The following is a 25,962-nucleotide window of genomic DNA, read 5'->3' on the forward strand; positions in this document are numbered from 1 at the left end:
CTTACACCTTATTTTCATGAAGATTCATATAGAAAATGGTTCCTTTGTAATAATGAATATCAACTTGATTCCGCATGAGCCAATCCATCCTAAGAATCCCATCGTATACACCGAAGGATAAGACTTTGGACTTACATTCAATCAGGTTCTCATCCAAGGAGAACTAGATTACAATTGTTTCATGATGCATAAAAAGAACCTTTCATTGGCCAATTTCACTTACATTCATTTATCCTACTTCTAAAGTTGTCAATTTCTAATTTACATACGCATCTAAGTGAAATGAATGAATAAGTTCTCCCTGAATCAATCAAAAGCGTAAATTGTTTACCTTGAAAATTATGCAAGATTTGATTTACTACGAATTGTTGGTTCTTACCGTGGTGCTCAATCATAGTATGAATTCTGTATCTTTCTTCCTCCTCCTAGTTATCTACATGTGATTGGGCTGGAACTTGTCTCCTCTAATTTTTGTTATTTTAAGATATAGGTTCTTGATTCTTATGGATTGAAATTGCGGGCCTTTGGTAACAAGCTAATGGAGTAGAAGGAGTCGGAAAGGTAACATCAATATGTGCGTTAGGAAAATCATTCATCAAATGTAAACACATATGCTATTTCCAAAGATGGAACTACAAATACAAAGGTATTCTAAGGAAAGAATGATGTCCTTTGGGTCCACTAGCTTTTCATACTTGATCTCGTCTTGTTCCCTATTTCTCTTTGACCTTGGTATATATGAGAAAAAAATGGAGCTCTTCTTGGGGAGGAGGAAAAAAAGGTTTCTAATGGACTATCTCCTTTTCATGGAAGGTTCCAATCTTCTAGCAAATCAATGAAGAATGTTCTCATCATGCATCCCAAGAGCATATCGGACTAGGCTTGCATAAGATTGATGATTTGCCCTCAATAGGTTTGCTTGCCTAAGATAGCTCTAGAAACTCATCCATGTTCTCTTTTTGAAATCCAAGGAGAAAAAACCTTTTGTTGAAGGTAAGCCTTCATGTCACCCCATTTTTTGGTCTTTCGTTGAGATGATTAGATTCAATGTAGTTCGTTTAACTATTTTGTGTAACATTGGTAATATTCAATCTAGTAAGAACCATTTTACTTCTGACTGGATCTCATAATATCGAATTAATCATCCATGGAAATTATCTAATTCAAGATGATGTCTCTGAGGTTGTTACCCTTGCTTTGGAATGGCCTTGGTTGAGACCTATGGAGTGTCTCCTTGACATAGTTATCTAATGTCTCAATCTCAAGTACAATGTTTGGAGCTTGACGCCTATTTCTCATGTTTGTTAACAAGAAAAATAATTCTTTTATTTTCAAAAAAAATATTTATTACAGTGCCAGTGAAATATTTTAATATTACGATCCAAAACATTGAATATGATGATATTGGACCATAATTAAAAACTTTCACGAGGAAGATGTCAACAAAGAAAATTTAAGAAGAGAATCTTCTTGAATCAAAATCTTGGCAAGGATTTTATAATAAGTTTTTTTTTAATTTCCTCAAAATATTTATTGATTTCAATCTTTTGATCTAAAAAGTTAAAAATGGTGATATTTATTAGGCTGCAATTACAAACTTTCTACGAGGAAGATATAGAGAAAGATGATTTTACATTATAATAGCACAATATTGTTTTGTTTGGAAAGTATTCATACCTCGAGTCCACCAGAGTGTCTAGTGTTAAATCTTTAAAAAAAACTTCAATGAGATCCATAGGCTTAGCCTAGTCTCATCCAATTCCATGGGTCTAGCCGTTTACTCACCACCATTGGATCTATAGAGATGGTGTGAATTCGTGCATCCATAATTAAAAGTTCCACTTTACTCACACATACCACTTAAAAATAAGTTCACATACGCAGCTCTTCAAATACAGTCTCTTGAAGAGAAAACATACACAATATAATCATTTTCATAACATACATATATCACATGTCACATGTCACATATCATAAGTAACACATCAATGTCACATCATCATCATAAATCTCCTTGCACCACGATATAATCCTAGTCTTACTTTCTCCCTCTAGGTCTAGGGTCAAACCTAAATTCAAATTTTAGTTTAATTCTCCTATTTAGATTCCATTACTCATAATTTTATCAAGAGACTATTCTAAACTTGGACTTATCTTAATATTTTAGAGATCAAATTTATCTCTCTAAAATGGATTTGATCTAAGGTCTCTCTTATAATTTAAGTAAATTATCATATGGTTAGGAATACGTTATCCCAACATCTACAATTTTAAGGCTTAAGAAAATAAAAAGGTTTATTAATTTACTAAGGTAGGTATTAAATTGAAAGCATGAATGGGAAAGGCTAGACTTAGGAGGTTTTTGGTCTTGAGATTTTTTGTTTTGTTTTTGGATATTATTTAATTATCTTTTTAATTTAATTTAAATCAAAACTCTCAATTTTAATACAAAAAGATGGAAAATTTATAATTTATAAACAAAGATAGTTGTAGCTTCAAGAAAGATGGAAAATTTATAATTTACAAACAAAGATAGTTGTAGCTTCAAGAAAGATGGAAAATTTATAATTTATAAACAAAGATAGTTGTAGCTTCAAGAAATTAGGTTTGTCGGTACATATAGTGACCAGTGGATAAAAGATTTAACTTCTCTCTCCATCAAAATTGGATTTGTAGGTACTTATAGTTACGAGTGGTGGATAAAAGATTTAGCTTCTCTCTCCATCAAAATTCCACACATTTTTTGAGCAAATTCTTGCGTTTTAAGATTTCTAATAATTTACCTCTTATATGTCAAATGATTACTTTCATCCTTGGTAAACTAGTGATAAGTACTTCATAAAAGACTAAGCAAAAGAGTACTCTCCTAGACGAGCTCCTAGCTTGATGGAAAAACTCGTGGATTTCTCATGAAGAGGGTGAATTTTTATTTTTGAAAATGACGGTTGCTAGTCTCGTCGCCCAATATATCTTTATGCACCTCTAGTTTAATCCATTTATTTACTCATGTTCTCCACCACGTTACATGCATCCACTCATACATCTGTAGTTAACAATTACATCTATGTACGGCTACAATTTTCTCTTAGTTTACTATACTTATTTGACATTAATTACTATTTTCTTCCAAAAAATAATTCTAAGGTGATTACACTCACCTTTCAACCTTAGACTATTAATATTTTATATATTCACCCTTGAATTTAACTAAATATATACTTTATTTAATTAAATAAATATTTACTTTATTCGCATTCTTTACCAAGGCGAATACACATATATTCTATTGCATATTTTTATTTTTATGGATAATTCACATCCATTTGCCAAGGAGAATGCATAAATATTTCTTTGTATATTTTATGGATAGTCTAAATTATTTAAATTTTTAAAAATAAAGTTTTTATTATTAAAAAAATATACTACTATTATTTTTACTAGTTTCTTGCTCTATTTTTATCCCAATGTGCAAGGGGATGCACATGTGTACATTAAAATCCCTAACTTAAATTTCTCACATGGTAGCTTGAATATTAATTTTTAAATTTTATTTTCTACTTTCTTAATTTCTTAGTCTTGAACATTCCATTAAAAATACTCATCTTATCAAATTCTCATATGCTCTCGCTAGAAATATAAATCTAGAAAATAATTTAAGAGAAAAGGGATCTTACAAGAAGGCTTACTGATGCATATTTCGTTAAGATAATTTACTCTCAACATTTATGATAGTAAAGGCTATAAGGTCCAAAAAGTTTGTGAAGTTTTTTGGAGTTTAGATATAGGTGTTTGAAGTTGATCATTCTCTTTGTCAAGCCCATTTAATATGACTCACATGAAGTTGTCGTAATCTCAATAGGATCTCTAATAGAGACGACAAGTAATCATTAAAACTCGTCTTATTCATATACACATTATGCATCTTTTACTTTAACTACATATTTCTTGCCTTAGTATTTATGCTATATAGTTTAACTAAGGTATTCTTTATATTTGGTGTTGCTACATCTAGTTTCTTGCCTTGGTACTTATGTTTTATAGTTTAGCCAAGGTATCACATATATTTGGTGTTGCTACATCTAGTTTCTTGCCTTGGTACTTATGTTTTATATTTTAGCCAAGGTATCACATATATTTGGTGTTGCTACATCTAGTATATGACTAATCATAACAGAGGAATGAAAAACTAAGTACAGAGGTAAAAGGATGGAACAACTATCACAATAACAAGAGTTCATAAGAAATAGGGCTCAAAGGAGAGAAGGAGAGAGGAACAATGATAAAATAAAGAGAGAACAAGGAAATAGATTATGATACCAATATAGAGAAAAATGGACAAGAGTTGGAAACTATGAAAGACAAGAAGGTTTATAGCATAGCAAAGACAGATGGCTTGCATAGATATGGTTTTTAGTTTATAATTAGGGCAAAAAAAGGAAAGATCCACAATTAACATGCAAACTCTTAAACAATGGGTATATGATACATCGAGATATATACAAGATGTGCAAGGAGAAAGGGTACCAGCAAAAGTTTTACAACACTTTCCCATCATCCCTCGGATTAAAATAATGTTCAAGTGTAAATCCATTGTAGGATTGATGACTTGGCACCGTAACACTAGTTCCATGGATGGTGTTATGTGTGTGCCCACCGCAGATTCCCCTCTACATGGAAGCACATTGAAGAGAAGTGGGTAGCCTTTCAGGAGGAGGCTCGCCATATTTGACTCAGACAAGCGATGGATGGAGTGAATCCATTTGATCTACGAAGTTCATCATGGAGTACATGACCTGTTCGTCTAGTTAACTATAATCTTCCACCATGGCTAGCGATAAAAAAAGGGCATCTTTTATTGTCTTTGATAGTTACAGGAAAGTACAAGGTGAAGATCATGGATGTGTATTTAGCTCCTTTAGTTGAGGAGCTTCGTGTTCTATGAGAGGGCATTGAAGATCATGATCTTTCCAAGAGGTTTGGACAACGTGCGCTAACATTGAGAGGAATACTTATGTAGACTATGCATGATTGGCTTGGCTATGGAGAGTGCTCTCGTAATATTGTAGCTTGTTAACATATTATGTTAAGTCATGATCATCATCCAAACTTACCTGCTACAATCTTTTTTAATGTTCTACAAGGCTTTCAGTGTCAGGGTACAATGTATGTCCATTATGTGGGCCGCAACTTAAGGCTTGGTACTCAAAGTCTATGAAGAAGATAGTATACAAGGGCCACAAGAAGTATCTCCCTGACAACCATCCTTTGCGGCGTGAGGGATCTCTAGGGAGTTCTCCTTGCATATGGAAGAGCAGTGATTGGAGGACCTTACGGGAGCTGGATTCAACCTACACACCTCCACGAATGAAGTGTCTATCCATTTTCCATCAACTTCCATACTAGAATGACCTTTTAGTGAACCATCTTCTTGACCCGATGCATATTTTCAAAAATATAGCCAAGGTGCTTTGGAAAACCATCACAGGAGCAAAGGAGAGCAAGACAAAATGAGATTATTTATAAGAGGTTCAACACATGCAACACTTATGGGTCCAAAATAGAGTAGATGGGAAGGTGAAGCTACCAAAAGCACCTTGGGTCATGACAAATAAAGAGCAACGACATGTAAAGAAGTGCATTAGTGAGTTTTGTACCCCTAGGATGCATGCATTGCTTGAAGGGAGCATTTACAAAGGACGATGAGCTTAGTGGCTTGAAGAGTCGTGTGATTAACACAAATTCTTACAATTCGTGCTTCTTATAGCCATCAAGGATTGCCTCAACGATGACATTAGAGCAACAATTTACAAAATTGGTGCAGTGGTGTGTTGGATATCAAGGAAAGAGATTAGTAGAGACACATTGGAAGCAGTACAGTTAAACTCCATCGAGGCTGTTACAATGGCTGATAAATACTTTCCAACAAGTATTTTAACCATTCAATTGCACTTGCAAGTTCATGTGGTTGATGAAGTTGCTGGCTAGGGTTGTCCATAGCTGATAGATGTTTTTCTTGGAGAGATTTATGAAGACACTTACAAGATTTATTCGTCAAAGAGCTTATCTTGAAGGGAGTATGGCACCGGGATGGCTTGTTCAAGAATCACTTGTATATATAACTGAATTTCTCAATACGTCTGATTTTGATATGCCAAGATTATGGACACAAGAAAAGAAGATATCAACTAGTTGGGGAAGAGCCATAAGGGAAAGGCCTTATGAGAACAACGGATGTAGCATTGTGTGAGAAGATCAATAAATTTTGCATCTTAAACTCACATGCTATGGAGAAATGGATCAAGAGAGAAAACTTGCTGAAGGCTGAAAGAGACCAAGCTCGTTTGAGTTTTAGAAGGAGTCGAACAACCCGCACACTATCGTATCCAACAGAACTTACACTTCTTCCAGACTTTCCTTCTAATAAATGGATCTAGCAAACCATACTGCAAGCTAAACGTAATGGTGAATCAATAAGTGATGAGGAGGAGGAACTTGCATATAGTTGTGATTTCCATGTATGTGAGTTTGAGATATCTACGCATTGTCTTTTATATTGTGATTAATTTGTGAATTTATACAATAAAAGTACTTATTTATTGTACTTGCAGTATTGTAAGTTTGGGGCAATTTGGTCACGCGGATGTCACTTTTGAGTAGAAGGAATAGATAAAAAGAGAACAACATTTGATTGTGGTGTGAAGGCTAATTTCATGCAAGAAAGTCGTTCAAGTGCAAGTAATGGCAATACTGAAGTAGGCATGCTCCATTATTAAGGAACAATCCAAGATATTATCAAGGTTGGATTCAGAAAGTTTGATATGTTCAAGTTGGTAACTTTAGGGGCACAAGTAAGTGTATGCAAAGACAAGTGTGGATTTCTTCAAGTAGACCGCACAAAGATATGGACTGACCAAAGGGACACATTTTTTCTACCAGAGCACTATGAGCAAGTCATCTTTGTGGAAGACCTGACAGATCATAAATGGTTGTTTATGATCCAAATAAATCCATGTGGTAAACAAATATTTAAAGAGGTGAAAATAGCAGTTGATGAATTGCCAGATGGTGAGGAACTCCCCCGAGATCATGTGATGGTTGAGCATACACCACTAGCACCTATTGAACAACAAGAAGAATAAGAAGAAGACGTAATAGATAAGGAAGTAGGTGAGGCTCACACTGGATTAGGATCAGATGAAGGTGTACTCATTGAGAAAATACATCTTGAACGAGAAACAGACACTAGAGATAATCTAGAAGAAGAAGAGATTCAAGCTGAGTATGATCATGATGCATCGACAGCTCTCATGCTAGAGCTAGAAGAGGATGATGATTTGGATGAATTACCTTCTACTACTACAAGACAACCGGTTCCACCAATTGACAATAATAAAGAAGTATTTCTAGAAATATATTTATTTGGAGTCTTGGACCTCGCTGAGGACGAGCAAGTTGATGATGAACTTTAATTTCATTGTAAAACAGAGCACTTTCTTAATTGCACCTTAGTGATGAGGAGGAGGAGCTAGCATTTGTCCTCCTTCAAAGAGCGTGATGGAAGTTCTACCCTCCTCTCTCCCTCGGTTCCCCCTCTCTCTGTCTCTCTATCTCTCTCTCTCATCTCTCTGATCTCTCTCTCTCTCTCTCTCTCTCTCATAGACACATATGCTTGCAAAGAGGTAGAAAGAGAAGGCTAAGACACACCCCAGGGTGGGAACTAGCAAATAGTATATATAAATTCAAATTTTAAAAAAATAAAATTTTCACTGTTATTTCGACGCTTATTTCCACGCATATTTTCACTAGTATTTTGACACTCATTTTGACGCATATATCGAGATGTGACCAAGCATGGAAACTAAGCATAGAGAAACAGTGATTGTCTTGTAGTGAACATTTAGAAAGAAGCATGCTAAGAGTTGGCCAGGAGCTAGAAGAAAGGCTCCTGAAAGTGAAAGCTAGTGAAGTTAAAACAAATAATATATTATGATAGTGAAGGGTCAAGCTTTGAGGAAGACTTTTAAGATGATTAGATATTTAAGGAAAAAAAGAAGAACTAGAAAAAGCAAAGACATCTAAAAGTGAAGACCTAAACAAAGAGTGTAAGGAAGGAAATAAAAATAAGAGAAATAAGAAAGAGAAAGAAATAGAAAAATGGAAAGGAATTGGAAAATATCCTAAAAACTAGAAGAACTCACATATAAAAAGAAAAATCCACCATGAACAAGGGGGAAGGGAAGATGGTGCACCTAATGTAGGAAGAACACGTGTGTAAAAGAGGGATTTCTCCAATTTAAACTTAGCGGAAGAAATTACAAGCTTGCAAAATTTCTAGCTTGCAGACTTATAGGCTTGTAGGCTTTGTGGGATCACCCACAAATGGACTTTCTCACTTGTGGGCTTTTTGGCTTACCAGTTTATGGGATTGTTTTCTTCAAGACTTGTGGCTTGCGTGTTTGCAAACTTGTGTGATTAGACGCTTACATGCTTCCTGACTTACTTTCTTGTCGCCTTAAAATCTTGCAGGAGTAAGGTATTCAAGATTATCGGCTTTTGAAATTATAGGCATGTGGGTTTATTGGCTTATGGAATTGTAAGCTTACTTGCTTGTAGACTTGTGGACTTGTAGCTTTCAAAATTTGAGGCTTGTGTTGTAGAATTACAAGCGTATTAGCTTGTGGACTTGCCAACTTATATGCTTATTGGGTTATTGTCTCGATGGCTTGTCAACATACAAGGATTATGGGCTTGTAGACTTGCCAATTTTTAAGCTCTGAGGAATGGTTGGTGGATCATATTCATGGTGGTTGGCTCCTTTATCTCTCAAGAGTTTGGATGATGAGTCCCCTATCTCTTGGTTCTAGTGGAAATCCTTTGCATACTTGTCTTATGGAATATCTACTAGGTCCTTTGTCTCACAAGAACACTCATCAACGATATAGTGCCTATATATGTAAAGATTGTGATAAAGTCTCTTTCTTTTGAGACCAGTCATGAATTGGTCATTAAGTCATAACATATCTAGTCTCTCTCTAGGCTGCATCTCCTATGGAGATATCATATGGACACTGGTCTATTTCTCTTGAGGCTGGTCATAAATTGTTCATTAAGTGATAAGTCATCTTGTCTTTCTTTGGGCAATATGTCATATGGAGATGTATGGATTCTTGGCTCTTGCAATGTAGTTCTACATGGTCTCTTCTTCCTCTTTCTTGAGGTTATAAATGAGCTATGTGACTACATTTGGATCCTATGGGTAAGAATCTCACATCTAAAGTTTGTCTAAGACCTCATACTTAGCCTTTTCAAGTGGATCTTTTACCTAACCAATGATCTACTTTGCCGTCAAGTCATAGTTCAAACTAGAAGATGTTGTTGGAATCATAAATCCTTCCCATGACTTTGCAAACTTCTCTAGGTATTGAATAGGATCTCCAGTTCTATCAAATTTTATCATTATCCTAGAGATTTGAATTTTCTTAGTCTTGGTGCTATATCATGGAAATTCCCCTTCCCATTTCAAATGTTATCCCTAGTATGGCTTTAAGTCAAAGTTCAAACTAGAAGATCTTGGTGGGATCATCAATCCTTCCCATGACTTCGCAAACTTATCAAACTTCTCTAGGTATTGAATAGGATCTCGAATTCTATCAAATTTGATCATTACCCTAGAGATGTAAATTTCCTTAGTCTTGGTGCTATATCATGGAAAATCCCCTTCCCATTTTAAATGTTATCCCTAGTATGTCTTTTGCATATTCACATGTTGATGGAACATAAGGTCTAGAATGGTTGTAGAAAATCCTTTTACTCTGGCATGGGGTTGGGCTGTATGGTTCTACGCCTACATGGCTCTAAGATTGCAGGCTTGCACATACTAATGAGGACACATTATGTGGTTTCCCTTTTAGAACAACTCGGTTAGAAGTAGTTCATGTAATTGTTTCTATACCTTTCCTTGCATTCCATGTTCCTGTTTTGAATGGAGAGGAAATGGAACTTGGTTTTGACATGGTTAAGTAGTTTCCATAATGGGCTCCTTTATGAGGTGGCACTTTCACTTGTGTTGTGTGTGTTTAGTTTATGGATTTCTCTATGTGTTACTTGCTTATGCTAGTGTAAAAGAGAAATTTCATGATTGACACAACCATGTTTGTGTTTATAGTTGGCCATGGCCAACTTGGGGCAAACCCAACTAGGGATTAACACTAAAAGTATGTGTCATTTGACATGGTTTCAACAATTTCGATTGGAGAGAACATTGATGGTCTTGGTATTTCTCCAGTCTTTAATGGATCTTTGCCCAAAAGGCCCATAAGAGGGGATATTTCAATGCTCTTTTTTGTAAAATTTGTGGCTCTATTTAATAAGCATGTTTGTAAATCTAGGGCTTGGAGGATTTCGACACCTATTGTTGCCAAGGGTTCTACGATTCCTATGATGTATCTATGTTTATTTGGCTCATATATTTGAAAATCTTTTCACTTGAGGAGGAAAATTCAAAGAAGTCTTTGCCAAGGAAGCACACTGTTGAGTGCTAGTCATTCGATGGGACCAAAGGCTAGGTGGATTTGAAGAGGTATGGTTAGATGCACTTTAATCAATTGGATTATCTCCAATAATTATCTTAGACCAAATTCACATAAAAGTTTTTCTTCCTAGTAAATGTGCATCAGGCAGGTCTGAATGGATTCAGATACATGTGTTCTCTCCATTGCAAGAAATTATTTGTTTTTTTATTTTGAGTTATTTTCGTTTTCTTTAAACGGTTTTTTTTTTGTTGGCTCATGTCATGTCTGGCATGTTCATTGTAGAAAACGTGATTCATAAGTGATATAAAGAGTGATTTGAAAGGACATAAGTTTTACATAAAAAGGTGGAACCTACATCTTCACAACAATCATGTAATCGTATGTTCTACGTAAACAATAATACAATCAATAAACATATTTATCTTCTTCTTCTTTGTAAGCATGTGCATCACCATGTAAAAGAGAGAGACTTAGAGAGATTTGGGGTTTAGTTTTGCCCTAATTTATTCAAAATCAATTCTCTTCATATTTAGTAACTCATATTATCAAGGCTCATTGAATTTTTTGAACATCCAAGACCCATTGTCGGCTCAGATTCATAATGGTTATGCCTTTCGTTATCCTCACATACATGGAGTAGAGCTTTGGTCTACTTCCAAGTCTCCAGGTTTTGATATATGTTTGTTGAGCATCCGACTCACTGTGTGTGCTTAGTGTGCCCCACAATCCACATCTGAACCTTATTCTAGTTATGCCTTAGGATAATAAACTGTAACTATATGTTGGTGCAATCACTAGTATATTTGAATCACTGTGAATGGTAGTTACATAGGAAGACTTTTAATAAATATTATTCTAATCATCGCTATGCACAGGCAATAATATTCTAGGTTTTTTTTTAATTTGTTAGTCTTTTGATTTGTTAATCAAGGTGTTTATTTTTCGTGTTGTCAACACGAAAAATAAATGGTTTAATTTTTTAATTTTGAGTTATTTTGGTTTTCTTTAAATGGTTTTTTTTTTTGGTTGGCTCATGTCATGTCTAGCGTGTTCATTGTAGAAAACGTGATTCATAAGTGATATAAAGAGTGATTTGAAAGGACATAAGTTTTACATAAAAAGGTGGAATCTACATCTTCAACAATCATGTAATCCTGTGTTCTACGTAAACAATAATACAATCAATAAACATATTTGTCTTCTTCTTCTTTGTTTGCATGTGCATCACCATGTAAAAGAGAGAGACTTAGAGAGACATGGGGTTTAGTTTTGCCCTAATTTATTCAAAATCAATTCTCTTCATATTCAGTAACTTATATTATTAAGGCTCATTGAATTAACTGAACATCCAAGACCCATTGTGGGCTCAGATTCATTATGGTTATGCCTTTCGTTATCCTCACATACATGGAGTAGAGCTGTGGTCTCCTTCCAAGTCTCTAGGTTTGATATATGTCTGTTGAGTATCCGACTCACTGTGTGCCATGTGTGCCCCACAATCCACATCTGAACCTTATTCTAGTTATGCCTTAGGCTAATAAAGTGTAACTATATGTTGGTACAACCATTAGTATATTTGAATCACCGTCGTGAATGGTAGTTACACAATAAGATTTTTAATAAATATTATTCTAATCATCGCTAAGCACGGGAAATAATATTATAGATATTATTTTGTCTGATTTTTTATTCACACCTATCTTTTGTGTTTTCGATTTGTTAATCAAGGTGTTTATTTTTCGTGTTGTGAACACACCTCGCATAATTGCTAGCTAAAACATGCTATGAGCCATAGTTGAGAGCTTTCATGTCCATGGTGTTGAAAGAACGGTAGAGGGAGAGGAGACACACACACAGGAGCAAACCCTAATGTATATTGTAAACCCTAACCATAGAGGGAAGCCATTTCCACTCTCACACAATGCATAATGCCATAATCCATAATACACACAACACACTATGAGTTGTGTCCACACTCTCTAACCCTAGCTAATGTCCACACTCTATGACCAGTTGGACACGCGGTCATTTATGTCTCACACATGTTCTTACCTAACATGCCAGTACATAGCATAGCTGGCTCACACTGACATCGAGCTTGAATCTTCAACAGCCCCTCTCAAGCTCATGATGTACTGCCGATGAAGATGTAGATGAGCTTGGGATATCAAGACTCTCAACACCTCCCCTCAAGCTCATCCCACGTACTCCCAACATAGTACAGAAGTACTCAAACTTCTCCCTGCTAAGTGGCTTTGTAAAGATGTCTGCCACCTGCTCATCAGTCTTCACATACTGAAGATCAACTATACCATCCAGCACCTTCTCTCTGACAAAGTGATAATGGACCTCTATGTGTTTGGTCCTCGCATGAAACACTGGATTCTTTGCCAACTGTATACTGCTCATGTTGTCACAATGAATGACAACTTTGCCATCAATAGGCTCACACAAATCTGTCAAGAGACTCTTTAACCATATCGCCTCACAAGTAACAATGGCTGCACCCCTGTATTCAACCTCTGTACTAGATAAAGCAACTGTAGGTTGCTTCTTGCTACTCCAACTCACCACGGCACTTCCAAGTGTAAAAGCATAACCACTAGTAGACCTCCTGTCATATGCGCTACCTGTCCAATCAGCATCTGTGTAGCCATGTATGTCCAAGCTTTTACCACTCTCATAAAGTAGACCATAATGTGCAGTGGTCTTCACATATCTCATAATGCGTCTCACTGCATCCAAATGTGGTTTTCTGGGGCTCTGCATAAACTGGCTGACTAGCCCCACAGCATAACTCAAATCTGGGCGTGTGATAGTCATGTATATGAGACTACCAACCATCTTCCTGTACATAGATGGATCATCAAGCTCCTCACCATAATCAGTCCGCAACTTTGCATTTTGCTCCAAAGGTGTACTCATAGGCTTACACCCTGACATAGTTTGCCAACATATCCAATGCATATTGGCGCTGTACTAACCATGTACCTGCATGATCTTTGACCACTTCAATTCCAAGGAAGTATCTCAACTCACCAAGATCTTTCATGTCAAATTGCCCACTCAAAGCTTTCTTGACATGTATCACATCTGCACCATGATCACCTGTGATAATCAAGTCATCCACATAGATGACGAGTAAAACAATCCCATGCTTTGTCTTCTTCACATAGAGTGAAGAATCTGCTGTAGAAATCTGAAAACCAAGTGAGATAAGATATCTGCTCATCTTATCACTCCAAGCACGAGGTGCTTGCTTCAGACCATACAATGCCTTTTTCAATCTGCATACGTGAGTGAGATATCTTGGGTGTACATACCCTTCTGGCTGTGCCATATACACTTCCTCTTATAGATCTCCATTTAGAAATGCATTCTTGACATCCATCTGATGCATTTCCCAGCCATTAGCTGTAGCCATAGCAATGACTGCTCTCAGTGTGCCCATCTTAGCCATTGGACTAAAGGTTTCATCATAGTCCAAACCTTGGGTCTGTGCATAACCCTTTGCTACCAATCTTGCTTTATGTCTCTCAATAGAACCATCAGATTTGCACTTCACTTTGTAAACCCATTTACATCCAATAACGTTCTTGACCTTTGGTAATGCAACCAAGTCCCATGTATCATTATGAACCAATGCGTCCATCTCAACATCCATTGCTTTCTCCCATACATGCTCTCCAATAGCCTGTGTATAGCATGTAGTTTCCACATGCTTTACCATAGATGTCATATATGCATAGTGCATAGCAAAATCTCGATATGTCAATCTGTCAATTGGATATCTGACTCTCTGGGATCTCCGCAATGCATGCGGGTCGCTCTGAACACCTGTAACTCTAGCATGTGGTGGTACATATCTGTCCTGCCTAGCACCAGGTGTGCGTAAAACAGGTATGCCAAGCTCCTCATCCAAACTCTCTGAACTCGATGACTCATAACCTGTAATTCTAATGCCTTCAACCTTCTTCTTTCCTTTATCCATAGCACTACTCCCAGTGCTCACACTCTCATGCCTCAAACGTCCTGACCATGGACGTACACTGCTACTCTCAGCTTCTGCTGCTGGCCCAGACATAGTAGTAGAACTAGAAATTGCTTGTGGTGGCAAGTTCAAATGCACATCAGCCTCAAGTGACTCAATGACTTCCTCATCTTTTGCTTTGTACCAACTAGCAAGCTCATCAAACACCACAGCTCACGCAGTCCGAGATACCCTGTTTTGATGCGCCTTCTAAGGCTCCAAATCACAATGTAGTGGTGAAATCAAGTATGGGAAACTTGCATTGACACCTAGACAACCTCAATGTAGAGTATCAACACCATCTGACATGTACATATCAATTTTTTAAAACCCCTTTCTCTGTTTTGGGAAAAACCAGAAAAACCAGTAGTAAAATGGCTCTAATTTCTTCAATATTTGTCCAAATTGAGCAACCATGCATTCATTAGCTTAGCAAAAGTATCCATCAACTCCATGTAAGAGGAATTTGTCCAATTGTATAAGACCAAAGATTAATTGCTCAATTAAAATTGCTCTGTTTCTTTGTAACCAGTGGGACAGCCTGTTTAATCAGCTCATTCCCAGCTCAATTAGGCATAATTTATCAATCCAATCACATAGCCCTCTTCTCTATTGTGTGTAGCAACCAATTGCTAAAGCAATTGTGAAATATAACCAGCAACCAATGAGAATTTGATCTCCTCGCTTCAAAATGAACACAAAACTGTCCTGTTTTCCTGTGCTGGCTGCGCCGCCTGTTGTAGAGGCCTTTGGAAAGGTTTGTAGTATTAATTAATGATAGAACTAAGTGCCCAACACACCTAGGCAAGTGTGTGACCCATCAATGCTTTGATTTTTACCAAAAATATTCTCCAAATGCATCAAATCTTCACCTTCTTTTCTCTGTTTTGTGAGAGCTCAAAAACCAGAGATTTTCATACATTCATATGCATCCAAATTGCTCCAAAGTGAGTTTAGGGCTTGCATAGGAGTTGCCAATACATCCCTCTTTGTCAAATACATGTGTTCTTTGTCAGAATCACTTCTATTTCACCATACATCAATGCTTTCAAGCTTTAATGGAAAGCTTCCAAAAACCAGAATTTTGCTTTGCTTTGAGTTGCTCTAAATTGCTTTGTTTTTGCCTGTATCACCTGCAATCCGCTCAAGGATGTTTAGAAGACCTTACCCGGTAGACCAAGCTCTCAGATCTGATAGTAATCGGTGTGCTCCAAGCTTCACAGCTCCAATGGCAAGCTTCACAGCTTCTCTTCACAGCTTCTTTTCCCTCTTCACTCACTCACTCATAAACCCTAATAAATAGCACAAGGCTCTGATACCATATTGAAATAACGGTAGAGGGAGAGGAGACACACACACAGGAGCAAACCCTAATGTATATTGCAAACCCTAACCATAGAGGGAAGCCATTTCCACTCTCACACAATGCATAATGCCATAATCCATAATACACACAACACACTATGAGTTGTGTCCACACTCTCTAACCCTAGCTAATGTCCACACTCTATGACCAGCTGGACATGCGGTCATTTATGTCTCACACATGTTCCTACCTAACATGCCAGCACATAGCATAGCTGGCTCACACTGACATCGAGCTTGAATCTTCAACACATGGAAGTGAATGTGAATCTATGTTGGAGACAATGAAGCTTTGAGTTGATTCCTCCGGTGACCCCACACATGGGCCCAATGAAGGTGGAGGGCATCCAACAAGTCCTTGATGAGATCCAATGTATGGCTGGTCGCTAGCAAGTTCTTAGCATCGAAGAATGGGTATTGAATCCATGGTCTACTTATTGAGAACCGTGGGCTTTAGTCTTTGGTATCATCATTTCCATAGAAAAAATGATTAGTGCATGATGATAAGACCAAGCATTGACATCACTTAATGTTGGAGACAATGTTCTAGAGCTGCACTCGGGTGCATGTCAACTCAAAAATTATTGAGAAAGATAAATCTTTCTACTAAAGCAACAAGAAATCTAGTAGATATGAAAGTTTGAAGAAATTTAATACAAAATACTTTACATGTTGATATTTTTCATGCTACACAATGCCCATTGAAATTAACGCATTTATTTGTGGATACCCTGTGAAAAAGCAAAAATTTAAGAACTTGAAAGCTTGGGTGGTCTTATTGTAGTATTGGAAAAACGAGGCTGCCCAAATGAAGGAGCAGCTAAGCTTCATGGAAGAAAAACATAGGTACAAAACATAGGGACACATGGATGGTATTTTTGCTTCATTTGCGTACATTACATGCATGTATGCATTTACTCTTTAGATTGCGGTGTTTTTACTATAAATGGGTGATTTAAGAAATCCTCAAGTCTATCTTTTTTCTTTTCTTTTTGGGTGGGGGGCGGATGCAGAACTTTGTTTGGCGAAAATCTGAGCAACTTGCAAATGAAAGAACTACAAAAGTTGGAAAGCCAACTTGAAGTTGGGATACGTAGAGTGACGGCAAGGAAGGTGAGCAATTTATAGTCCTAGGAATGAAAAAGCAGATCCTTACTGCTATATAGTGATGCAGAGAATCAATCAATAATTGCATCGCATTCATCTATGCTGTACTCACAATGCCATCATCGCTATATAATTCCTTTATTCTTCTTCATGTAGTATATATTGTCTAGGTGTATATTTCTATGTTCATTTTGCCAGACTAATTCAATATTGCGTTCACAACTCTTCATTCGTGACAGACACAATTGCTGATGGAGCAGGTTCAAGACCTCCGTAAGAAGGTGCAAATTTTTAGTAGGATCAATTGCATTATCCTTGCATTAAATTTTGGGTATTAGGACTCGATCTTGTGCTCTCTCAGCTTTAATTCACCATTTTTCTCATTTTTCTGCAGGAGCAACTCCTCTTACAACAAAATGAGACCTTAAAAGTTAAGATCCAAGGTAATGCAGTAATGTAATGTATGTAATTCATAACGTATTTTGATTAATGCATAATGTGGGTGAGTATGAAAATTAACGCGTAATGTGGGTGATTAGCAATAGTGATTATGATCTGTGACACCTAAGTTGATGTGGGTTTTTGATAAGTAAAAGCTTGCTGAGGTGTCGGCTCCTCAAGTGTGAGGGACTACTCTCGTCCGCAAAACGAGTCCAGCGCCGCCATGACTGTTGCTGCTGAATTAACCACTCTTTAGCTTGGTTTTTTTTCCTCCATAGATCATCAGGGTACCGTTCACCTTCATTTAATATCTTGAAAACCATTATTTTTAATATCTTAAGCTTAAAAAATCTCACATTGCTTTGTTGGATAAACAAAAAATCATATGTTTTCTTCTGCACCCTTGACTTGCAGATCATCTCTCTGATCAGCTCCTGCATATGGATAGACTGACAGGAAATGCCTTAATACTTGCCACAATCTACTAGAGATTGCTCGTCAAATTGGGCACACAGTTACTGGCAAATCATGTAAAAATATATATAGCCTGCAGTAAGTATTGCTAGAACATTAAGAAAAATAACAACACTCCCGTCACCTGTGATATATATATATATATATATATATATATATATATATATATAATCATAGATATAGATATGTATGTACACCGGTTTCTATACAACCGATCTCTCTTAACTTCAAATGCAGCACCCCACGAGGGGAAGTTCCCACGAGGCTTCATTATTGCAAGCTAATCCACCAAGATCAAACTTTGCCAAAAAGAAAAAAGAAAAAAGAAAAAAGAAAAACAGAAAAAAAAGGTAAGTTCCAAATCCACCAAGCCTCGATCGAGCTCCGCTTGTAATTTTTGCCCTCTTCAATGCTTCCTTTCACGCTTGCACCCTCTCATTATTAAATACTTCTTGTGGTCAATGAGGTGAATAGCCAAGTGGTAAAGGTGCTTGACTACTATGAGGAGGCCTTCATGGTTTAAAACCCCATAAGGTACATTTCAGCACCATCACCTACTACCAAATAAAAACTTAGTGCCTATTGTCGATATTTGATAGTACTACACTATAAGGTCATGCACTTATACCATGGGAACTTGTCTTACTAGATTTTTTTCCATAGTCATCTAGGTGTAAATAAGCACCTTAAGGTTAGCTAGTATACAAATTTTTTTAAAAAAAGTAAATAAAGCTAATCATATATATTAGCTAACCTGAAAGTGTCCATGTACACCCATATATCTAACAAACCTATCTGTAGTACAAATATAAGGTTTACAAGGATTACTGATAAGTTTTGAAAGGAAAGAAGTCCAAAGCTTTGTAAGAAAGCTTTAAAACTGTTTGTGCGAAAGCTTTAGTGAAAAGGTCTAGACCACATTGTCATGTGTACTACAATATATCATATCGATTTCTTCTACATGGAGTCTCTCTTTCACATAGTGAACAAACTTCCATATGCTTGGTCGTGGCATGAAAGACATGATTCTTTCTAACTATCACATTGCGCTTTGATTGTCTATCAACATTATTATGTGTATTGTAATAGATTTTTTTGTTTTTCGAGCTGGGGTCAGAGTTGAGCACGCTCGTCTCTGAGACTCGAGCAGAGAAACGCTTTTGTCATTAGCTTTGTCATCTCGGTCATGAGAACGGTATCTCTTCTACATGGAGTCTCTCTTTGACATAGTGACAATAGACTTTAATGTGCTTTGTAAACGGCAAAAGGGTTTGAAGGGACAGAAAGATCGTTCATCAAATCTTCTCAACCATATACATTCAATTGTCACAACAATGAATGCTACTTTGTATTCACCTTCATAGGAAAATGTTGCCACAATCGTGGTTGGTTCTTGTTTAGCCAAGATACATACAAATTTCCAAGAAAGAATTGAGTTTTCAGATATGCATTTTCATGTATCATAATTGCTTGCCCAATCAAAATCATTAAAGCTTGCAGTTCCAGATCACCCTCCTTTGGCATAGAACAATCCAAGATCTTGAGTGTCTTGCAAGTATCTAAAGATACGTTTAACTACCTGTCAATGAACTTTGAAGGTTGTGACACACCATATTGGATGTACAGCCACCATGAGTTACATAAATGGATTATGCATCCAACATCTTGATTATAAGTGGTTATGTCGAACATCTTATAGAGTAGTCTTACACAAGGTTTCATTGGTGTAAAAATTGGTCTACCACTTTACAAATTGAACATCTTGAGAGGAGTAATGCTTTGATATACTTTGATTGCTTATTGACTATACCATTATCTTGCTATAAGAATTTTATATCCAAATAGTAGTAAAAAAGACCAAGATCTAACATCTCAAAATTTGAGGCAAGGTGAGTCTTGTAGGCTATAATGAAATCCTCATTGGTGCCTACCACTAGCATGTCATCTAGATAGAGAATGATAACAAGCGAATGTTGCTTGTCCTTTTTCAAATATAAAGTGTTTTTCGTAGGACTATTTTGAAATCCTTGTCTAGTCAAATAAGCATGAATCTTTTGGTACCAAGCTCTAAGAACTTGTTTCAAACCATATAAAGATTTATTAACCTTATATAACTTCTATTTACTTTCTATTCTTGACCAATTTTGGCAAATCCAACTGGTTGACTCACATAAACTTCCTCCTACAAGTCACCATTCAAGAATGTTGTTTTGATATCCAATTGATACACTTTCCATCCATCATGGGCTGCCAAAGTAATAACAAATCGGATAGTGGTCATACGAGAAGTGGGAGAAACAATTTAATCATAATCAATCTCTTCTTGTTGGGCATAACCTTTTGCAAGAAGTTTGGCCTTGAATCTGTCAATAGATCCATTTGATTTGGAAAACCCACTTAGGACTAATATAGTTTTGGCAAGTTGCAAATCCACTAAATTCTAAGTATTTTTTTTAAAAAAATGGAATGACTTTTATCTTGTATGGCTTTCACCCAATTTTGATCTTCTCGAGTCTCTTCAAAAGATTCAAGTTTATCTATATCATGTAAAGAACTAAGAAATGCAATCTCAATAATATCTGTTATAGAAATGGTTCAATTACTGGATCTTATTCTACTTTATAAAGGAGTAGACAATATGCTATCCTTCAAGGTGCTTCAAGCCCATCTAGGTATAGTCGTAGACTCATTGATTGCATATCTTTTATCTTTTAATGACTCATCTAGTTGATTTGAAGTTGGCGTATCAAATCCTTGAGTATTCCTCCCTTGTAACAAATAAGGATCAATGGGTAAAATTTGTTTAAAATCAGTAGAAATTGGTAAATATATAATAACCCATGAAAGATGTTTGAAGAGTTGGTGTTCTGCATGTTTATTTTGGACTGCCACTTCATCCTTGAGCTCTTCAATATCCCTATCTTGAAAAATACTCTTTGAGAACAAGGAGCGACTTGTATCACATATTACCATTTCTTGTTATTTATATCATGTGACAACCTTCTAAGAAGAAACACATAAAGTGTAAATAAAACATACGTAAGGATGATATAATAAAAGATTATGGTTATAATTTACTTGTTCACAATGGTGAGGCTGCATAAATGTCTCTCTATTTGGCAGAATTTGGTGGAATCGATCGTCGTAAATCCATTTGCATACCTTTTCACGCCTTTACACACCACATCCTTGAACCACTTCGCATCCAATATAAAAATTTAGAATGTCCTGATCCAACCTTTAGGTTGTTTTAAATCATGCAACAATAATCAAGCATTGATCCACTCTCTTGCTCAAAGTTTTCCATAATTCCACAAACTTGAGTATTTCTCTTTGTATCTATTTGTTGAGTGTGGAAATGCTTTCCTTCAGAGCACATGACATTGTATACCTTTTACTACTACCAACACCAAACAAAATATATTTATGATAATAAACAACCATATCATAAGATGCTACTTGGAAAGAAAAAAGAAATTAAAGACACTTATATGAGGCTCGCATCCTCTTGTGTGCTTTCATTCTTCTTCTGTTACCACCTCCTATCTTACTAATAAATAAGGCATATGTAAGTGTTTATCTCACCTAATTTTTGAGCTTTTATATTTTTATAGGATACTTTAACATAAAGTGAGCAACTGTGTTCTCTACATAAGGTAAGCAATCCTTTCTCTAATTTTTTGCAACAAGATTTATGTGTATGATTTATGATTCATGTGTTTGTAGGTCCTTTGGTTTTTTGTTGAACACCTTGTCCTTCTTATATATTTATGTAAGCCCTAAATCTTACACCCTTTCTATTAATTGTACACCCTCGGGCGATATGGAAGTTTCTTCTTGAGGTTACTAGTATATGCATAAAGGACTCTATGCATAGAGATATTATGTATGAGATGTTTAATATACATGCATGCATATGTATGCTCTATGCATGAATAATAGAGCATGCAAAAAATATCCATGTATATGTATACTCTATGCATGAATAATAGAGCATGCAAAAATATGCATGCATATGTATGCTCTTTGTAGACTATGGACAGGAGTTTTAAGAATTTATGTTTATGCATGGATAGATGGCAAACAACTTGCAGTGCAATGTAACACATGAAGAAGGAGTAGATATCCCAACAGTCTTTGTAAGTATATTTCTTTGAACTATATCTTATCTTTTAAGAAAAAAAGGTTACCTTACAACATAAAAAATTAATATCCATTTGTTTATATGTCTATTGCTTGAAGCAGTGGATTACCTCCCTATACAGGATGAATATGATTTTGCATTACAACAGAGTTTGGAATCTCTAGTTGCAAGGGTTCAAGAAAAAGGATGGATTGTTATTTCTGGAGGCTATGCTTGGCAAGCATGGTAAATAATTACATTCTTAAAACCGTAACCTCATTGTTTTTTTCAGACTGAGTTTCACTTGTTTTAGTTTTATTGTGTCTTAGGATCATGATGTTACTACAAATTGTGTTACTACAAACAATGTGCATGTGTAAGCGAGAAGTTATAGAAATATGAGAGAGAAGGGTGGAGCTACAAGAGGCGATTATAATCAACATGTGTGAGATGAGGATCTCGATGTAGTTCCTAACTTCATAAATACAGTCCCTAACTTCATAGATTTTTATTATGCTTTATTTTGTATATAGACTCTTTGGACTCAATCAACTTATGTAATTTTTTAGGGACGAAGAATATGCAACATAATGACATTTATCAAATATTTTAATACTCATGCAGTGTATGAATTGATTTTTTTAATATTTTTAATGTTTTATATATGTAAAAAAAAACATGAACAGAATGGGAGAGATGCGAAGACACATCTCTTCCATTCTAACTCCTTTTTTTTGTTGTAGACTACAATACAACTATAGGTATGGCTACTACGTAGCTGTGGTCACATATCCCTAGCATGAGGGATTTTTTCTCTACTTGGTTTCTTTTATTGTTACGAGCATAGCCACATCTATAGTCACGTGAGGGATTTTTTTCTACACTACAACACGTCGTGGACATAGCAGCATTTTCTAGTAGCGTCTCAACATAATTTTTTTTGTCGGGATGTTGGGGATTCCATTTGTTGCTCCGTAGGTAAAATTTTGCTGCTAAGCAGCTCTTCTAGTAGCAAAATTTCTTTGCTCCACAGCGCTTGTAGGAGAGAAATTTTGTTGCTATATTGTAATTTCGCTGTTGTACAACGTAAATAGCAGCAAAATTATGTTGCTATTTTTGCCTCATGAAATTCCAAAGAGTTATTGGATGCTGAATTTTAAAAATACATGTCACATACATAAAAAATGATGTATAGTTTTAAAAAAACATCCATTAGAACCCTTGGAGCTATGTTTCGCGCAAAAGAAAAGACAGTTGATAGCTTTTGAGAAGTGAAACAATGTCAAGATCATGAATTTATTCCATCTTGTAATAATAATAAATCCATATGTGTTGCTTCATTAATATCTATATCTAATGGAAGCTCAGGGTTCCATATCAATATAAATATCATTATCATGATCCAATAAAGCATTGTCATGATTGATAGGTACATCATCGTCTTTGGATTGATGTTCCTCATGCTCTTGATTGGCCCTCTTCAAAAAATTTTCTTCATCATCTTCTTTCAATGAGTCGATTTGAGGTAGTCCTTGCACCTCATCGCTCGAGAGATTTGGCTTTCATATCTTGATCTTTAAAGACATTTTTTTAATGAGAGGAAACTTTTATAACATACCAGCACTTTGAATCAATTCGATCGGCATGAAACACAACCTAATATCACAAAGCAAAGGGGTCACACTTTTATTATACTACATTAAAATTTAATTTGGGATTGGTTGGGTTACTAACATGTTGATAGTATTGAGGTAGTACAAAAAAAGTATCTTTCTCATCATTCCAAAACTTGGTGTAATCAATTTGAAATAACCCATTTGTATGTTTCTTCATGGTTACTTGAGCACCTCTATATATCACCTTGAACCATTTGACATCAAAGATGAATAGACTAAATTCTTGAAATTCAACCTCAAGAATGTCTCGAATAGTTTCACAATATTCAAGATTTTTCTCTATGACATTGATATCATGTCTACTAGCTTGACTTTTAGGAGTGGTTATCTGCAAGTAGGTGGTTATAGTAGTGGAAGGGGAGCCCTAGATCTTCTCACTATCTTTTTCTTGTGAAAAAGGAGTTGCCTTTAGATTTAATAGTGGTTGGGGAGCATGTGGAAAGTCCTCAGAAACTATAATTCAAAAGGGGCAGTGTCTATCCTACTTGTCTAAGCAGTATTGTAGGAGGTCTTAACAATGTTCTAATATCACATGTATTTTTGTCTAAGCTTTAAGCATGGCTTTTGCTAGAGAAATCGTGTTTTGTTGTCTTATGCACGTATGTATAGGCAATGTCGATCAACCCATCACAAGATCCTGATGTGGCAAATCTATTATCTATTATAAATGAATGATATGGGCAGCAAGCTTAGTCTTAGTTTACTCAAACACAGGTATGGTTCCATCAAACCTTTTCACATACAGAAAGTTAATCTTTTATGCATTCTATATGTATTATGTTTTAATATTATATGTAGGCGGGCTTAGAATTGGGCCAGTCCACGCCATGGGAAAAATCTACCCCACTTGGCCAGTCGGGGCAAAGACCACGGCTTTGATAGTGGTGTAGGTCAATCATGATCTGGTTGTGATGAGACTACACAACCTTCCTCAAATAGACCCACCTCCACTCCCTCACATCCGTCTTCACCCCCACGACGATGACGTAGTAGGGATTCTAGGAGGTAGTAGATGTGCTAGCGGGGGGAGAGCATGCTGCTTTTTCTTTGGCAAAAGTAGCACTAGGTCTCTCGATACGTCTGTCTAATAGGGGGGCTCTTCATCTACACATTATGAGCCCCTAGGAAACCCATTCTACCATTCGATTCATGCACCCTACCATACAATGTGGATGTCGATGGTGCCCTCGTGAGATAGATGCACGAGGAAAGAAAGTCATCAATCGCATGCATGTACTTATACAAACTTGGAGTTTGTGAACTCCTTTAAAAAGTGAAAAGCGTAAGATGAAATTTAAAAAAAAATACGTCATTGATGTGCTTAAGTGAGAGTTTCCTGCTCCACATATGATTCTTTGCTTCTCCGAGGAATGGATGAAGAGACAAATCAAGCTTTTCTGTCTAATAAGAGAGCAAATATCAAGAGAGCAACAAAGAATAACTTGGAGAAACCTAGCGTTTGCATGGCCGAGGAGTGGAGGCACACACATAGCTTGGTGAGAAAGCACCCACATGCTTTTCAACAAGTGACAGTGAGTGCTTCCCAACTATGGAAGTGAGGGGCTTCACACTTCGGCTCCAGCAGTAAAAATCCTCCTTTGTTGTTCATTTTGTAAGTAATAATTTATTATCCTCTTTCATTTTGTTTTGTACTATATTGTTTTCTTTAACTAATTGTATATTTTCTTAAACTTTTTTTTGTAAAGGGAGGTTGTTGGACATGACCCAACAAAGGAGGAGTACGGCTATGGGTACAGAGCCTCCCGTCCTGCTATGGGTACAGAGCCTCCCGTCCTGCAATTGTGGGCATGGATGCGTACACGGGGAGGCGTACACTTGGATGAGTGCATTTTGGGGACTCAAGCAGATGAGGTATGTGAGACCATTATCTTTTTTACGTCTAATTGTATTTGAACTCCCTTGCTTACCTTACTTTTGATGGCATGTATGTAGGATGAAGGGAAAGATGAAGAAGAGGATCTTGATTATGAGCAATAGAAGAAAGTGACGAGAATGACGACGACCATGATGGATGATCACTCAAAATCCGATGAGGATTATAGTTAGATACCTTTTCATTATAAATATTCTATGTATATATGCCCAAAGTCCTAACACTTCATGAAATATAATAAATTTTGAGCTTAATTGCATTCTCCGCAATCTATGTTTCTTATGTTTGTGTTTGTGTCATAAAACTGAAACTATGACTCT

The 25,962-nt window shown here is 36.3% G+C and overlaps 1 protein-coding gene across 1 annotated transcript in view; it reads left to right on the forward strand.

Moving 5' to 3' along the window:
• The window catches only part of LOC147632493 (agamous-like MADS-box protein MADS4), a 37,642-nt gene extending 11,896 nt beyond the window's left edge, over positions 1–25,746 (forward strand). Inside the window, exons 2-7 of the mRNA XM_086806994.1 lie at positions 16,712–16,773; positions 16,941–17,040; positions 17,295–17,315; positions 17,429–17,490; positions 25,455–25,620; positions 25,702–25,746. Of these exons, the coding sequence (XP_086663120.1) occupies positions 16,736–16,773; positions 16,941–17,040; positions 17,295–17,315; positions 17,429–17,490; positions 25,455–25,620; positions 25,702–25,746 (432 nt within the window). The 5' untranslated portion in view covers positions 16,712–16,735. The remainder of the gene's footprint in view (positions 1–16,711; positions 16,774–16,940; positions 17,041–17,294; positions 17,316–17,428; positions 17,491–25,454; positions 25,621–25,701) is intronic.
• The last annotated feature ends 216 nt before the right edge of the window (positions 25,747–25,962 follow it).

This window comes from Cibotium barometz, chromosome 13 (assembly GCF_041138505.1).
Source record: "Cibotium barometz isolate CiBa-2024 chromosome 13, ASM4113850v1, whole genome shotgun sequence".
NCBI classification, from domain to species: domain Eukaryota; kingdom Viridiplantae; phylum Streptophyta; class Polypodiopsida; order Cyatheales; family Cibotiaceae; genus Cibotium; species Cibotium barometz.